The sequence below is a fragment of the Olea europaea genome, unplaced genomic scaffold, assembly GCF_002742605.1.
Source record: "Olea europaea var. sylvestris unplaced genomic scaffold, O_europaea_v1 scaffold1066, whole genome shotgun sequence".
Taxonomy (NCBI): domain Eukaryota; kingdom Viridiplantae; phylum Streptophyta; class Magnoliopsida; order Lamiales; family Oleaceae; genus Olea; species Olea europaea.
This window is the reverse complement of record NW_019228010.1, coordinates 10888-14221: the sequence shown is the minus strand read 5'-3', so window position 1 is coordinate 14221 and position 3334 is coordinate 10888. Positions and strand designations below refer to the sequence as shown.

Genomic DNA, 3334 nt, shown 5'->3' with positions numbered 1-3334 from the left:
AAAAGTCTAGAACTGTCAAAATAATTGAGCTCATTTTATGACATTTTGTTGATATGAACTAAACGTGTTCAATGATTCTAAACAAAAAAAAAAAAATTCTTGTTATTCAGTCAAAGATAGGTAGAATTTGACCAGAGTGCTAAAGATTCTTGTAAGAGGATAGCTTATCTTAGCCTTTAATTTCAACTGAACATGGGTACCACAAAACATTGATCCAGTCAATACGACGCTGAAAGTCAACCCAAACAATAAAATAAAATACAATCCTCTTCCATGCAGATCACATCTTGAAATAGATTGAGAAAATGAGTTAAAAATAAGCATAGATAACATTGAGAGAAAATCACAGTGATTGGAAAAGCAACTTCAAGGGATCAAAATTCTTGTTATCTGCAAGGGGACTACAATTTCCCTTCAACATATTATTTTACTATTTCTATAACCTTACCAAGTAGGTTGTGTAGTTGGTTGGGGTGGGGCGTTACCTAGAATGAGAAGTGTAACACAAAAAAATGCTCATCCTACTATGTAAGCAACCGTTTTTAGATTTATTTCTTCTTCGTTCCTACTGTCAATTTCTGCAAGTAAAGTTTAGCGACCATTCCATGACTTCGTGTAATAACCTGAATAATAGTTCTTCGGCAATAGAAAAAATTGATATACAAATGCAAGCCTAAACAAGGCAGCACAAATGAAGCTATTAGATAAAACCGCTTTATTCTTGATCACCATTCAAACATTTCAAGAATATAGAACAGCAGCACAAGCTTGTCTCATTTCATCATGTCAAATAGGCCTCAATTGCACCACTCTTTAGCAAAACATATAACAAACAATAACAAAGCCCGGTTTTCAATAAATGTAAAGCTAGCTAGAAAAGACCCCCATAAGCAGAATCTGATGCAAGGAATGGCTAATCAGGTATGCCTCGATGATATGTGTTATGTGTACAAGTATTCATGTCATAAGATTAGACAAAGTTTTTTACCAGCTGTCAACCTATTCACTGCACTTCTCCATAACGATCCATCCATATAAAATGCAAGCCTCGTGAAGACGTGGAACAAATTTGAAGTGAACACAAAGCCATTGCTGATGAATATTCGAACAGTTCAAGAGCATACATGATACAGTAGCAGCATAAGCCCTGCCTCAATTCGTTTACTACTTTTGATCAGCAAATAGGCCTCAAATTGAGCGTTCTTCAGTTTCTACTGGTACCGTTCACCATCTAGCAGCATAAACATATATAAACATGAATTGAAGTGGCTACATCTTCAAAGAAAAATTCACTTGAGATACTGATCATTACTATATTTCACAGAAAACGATAAAATAACAAGGACAGCAGAAAGTAAGATTCTTTTCCTGATTTCTTTAAACAAAACATTGTGATAAAGACAAGACTTTACTTCTTCCAACCTTTTCTTAAGTAGCCCAAATTGTATCAATCGTTACTATTTGCTTGTCCAATAGAAGCGAGACACTCAGTTCTGCTGCTCACAATCCTGTGAAACACTTCTCTAACCCGATGCTCTAATGGATCCAAACCATCTTTTACTGCTTTAAACACTATTCCAAACTCCTGAACTCTCTGCTTCACTTCCCATTCGTTTTCCTCAGTCAAGGGGAATTGAACAGAATCAGCCAATTCATTCATTCGTCTCGTGCATTTTTCAATCTCGTGAATCTCCTTCAACAATCCACTAGCATTTCTCCTGTCCCGTTTCTTCGACTCGTCCAGAATCTTCTCGTGGAGTGAGAGAATCGGAATGGCCCAAACAAACTGCCTAGTCACAGAAAAATGTGTCTGAAGACCGCGGTCTTGACAGGGGATTGCAGCCACAAGCGCCCACATCACAAATAAAAGCACGTAATTCATGGTAAAAACAGCCACGTTTAGTCCTTGAGTGGCTGAAATCTCATTTGTCCGTGGCACAACCAAGTTGTTGCCAATTGCTTGCAACTGCTTAGCAGCAGACCAAGATCTGGAAACGCTCCACGACAGGGATCGGAAATGGGCAGAAGAATTGTGCTCCCTCTGCACATCGCTTCGTCTAAAGGATCGATTTCTATGTGCAAGAGTCGAATTCGACTCTTTTTCGCCCACCATTGCAATATCCAAATCAATCAGGGCCTTTTTAGCACGTCGAAATTGGCCTTCCCCAATGCTCTGTTGATTGTCCAATGCACATAAAACAATCTCCAACTGCTTCTTCCATTGCCTGATCTGTTCAATGCCATCACGAATCGCATTACAAACATCTAAAGCCTTGACATTTCTCTCAAAGAATTCGGAAATGTATCGATCCATGGGGGCTCGACTGAAGAAACCTCGATTCTGGTAAACAATAACACCAAATTCCTCTTGGCAACAGAGGAATGCATCTAAAAGCTTGTGAATCCAAGGAATTGAGAGCAACTCATTGGAGTCTGCCGCTGACAATTCATGAAACCTCTCGGCCACATGTTTTTGGAAGGCTTCCAATTCATTTTCATGGCCAGTGGCTTCATGAGTAGGGTCCATAGAATGGACCTGATCACGGCGTCTGCTAAAAATGGAAAATCCTAAGCTTGGAAAAGATGATGTTGGCGATGATGTCTGTTGATAATCTGTCGCTGGCATTTCCTAGTTTACATGTGAAAAATACAATTTCCAAAAAAATCTTCAAAAGTGAGAACCAAAATTCAATAAAGCGCGATTACAGTAGAAAAGGGCAAAAACTAATTCTCTTCTTGCCAAATCAACAACCCTAGGTACAAGAAAATGTGATAAAAATCAAACAGACCCTTGGGATTACAATTGATAGAAAACTAGGAAATATCAAATTCTTAAAGACCCATAATACAAAAATTTGAAACCAGACTCAAGATTGCCGAAACAGAAAATATTGATATTCAAGAATCTTTTACTTCTTATATTTATGCCAAGAAAAAATAAAATTGTAAACTGAACCCACAAAAACCCCGATTCAAAATATTCAAGAATCTGCATACGCCAAATGGGTTGATAAATTGAGAAGAGAAGTGAAGGGCAATGAGAGGGGATATTTGAAACCCTATCGGAAAGTGGGGGTCTTATATCTATCTGTACCGCGTATTACATGGAAAAGGAGAGAATATTCACCTAAATCGATTGCAGATTAATAACTCTTTGGTGCAAACATTCGAAAATTTTAAATTTGATAGGAGTAATCTTGGCAGTGCGATAGCGACATTCGAAAGGCCAAAAGCAACTTTGATAGGGGGGCTTTTGGGACACGCCTCACCCGCGCAGTGGACACGGCTTAATTTATTACCAAAAGAGGGAGTGGGACTGGGACATTACACAAAG

The 3334-nt window shown here is 38.4% G+C and overlaps 1 protein-coding gene across 1 annotated transcript; it reads right to left on the bottom strand.

Moving 5' to 3' along the window:
- Positions 1-352: 352 nt before the first annotated feature.
- Positions 353-3181, bottom strand: LOC111373047. Its single transcript, XM_022995506.1, has 2 exons — positions 1423-3181; positions 353-1231 (listed from the first exon to the last, which is right to left on the bottom strand). Exon 1 carries the CDS (start codon positions 2624-2626, stop codon positions 1448-1450), a length of 1179 nt encoding a protein of 392 aa, XP_022851274.1. The 5' UTR covers positions 2627-3181; the 3' UTR covers positions 353-1231; positions 1423-1447.
- Positions 3182-3334: the final 153 nt, after the last annotated feature.

Coding starts and splice junctions, on each gene's coding strand:
- LOC111373047 (XM_022995506.1), bottom strand. CDS start 2,626: ATGCCAGCGACAGATTATCAACAGACATCATCGCCAACATCATCTTTT.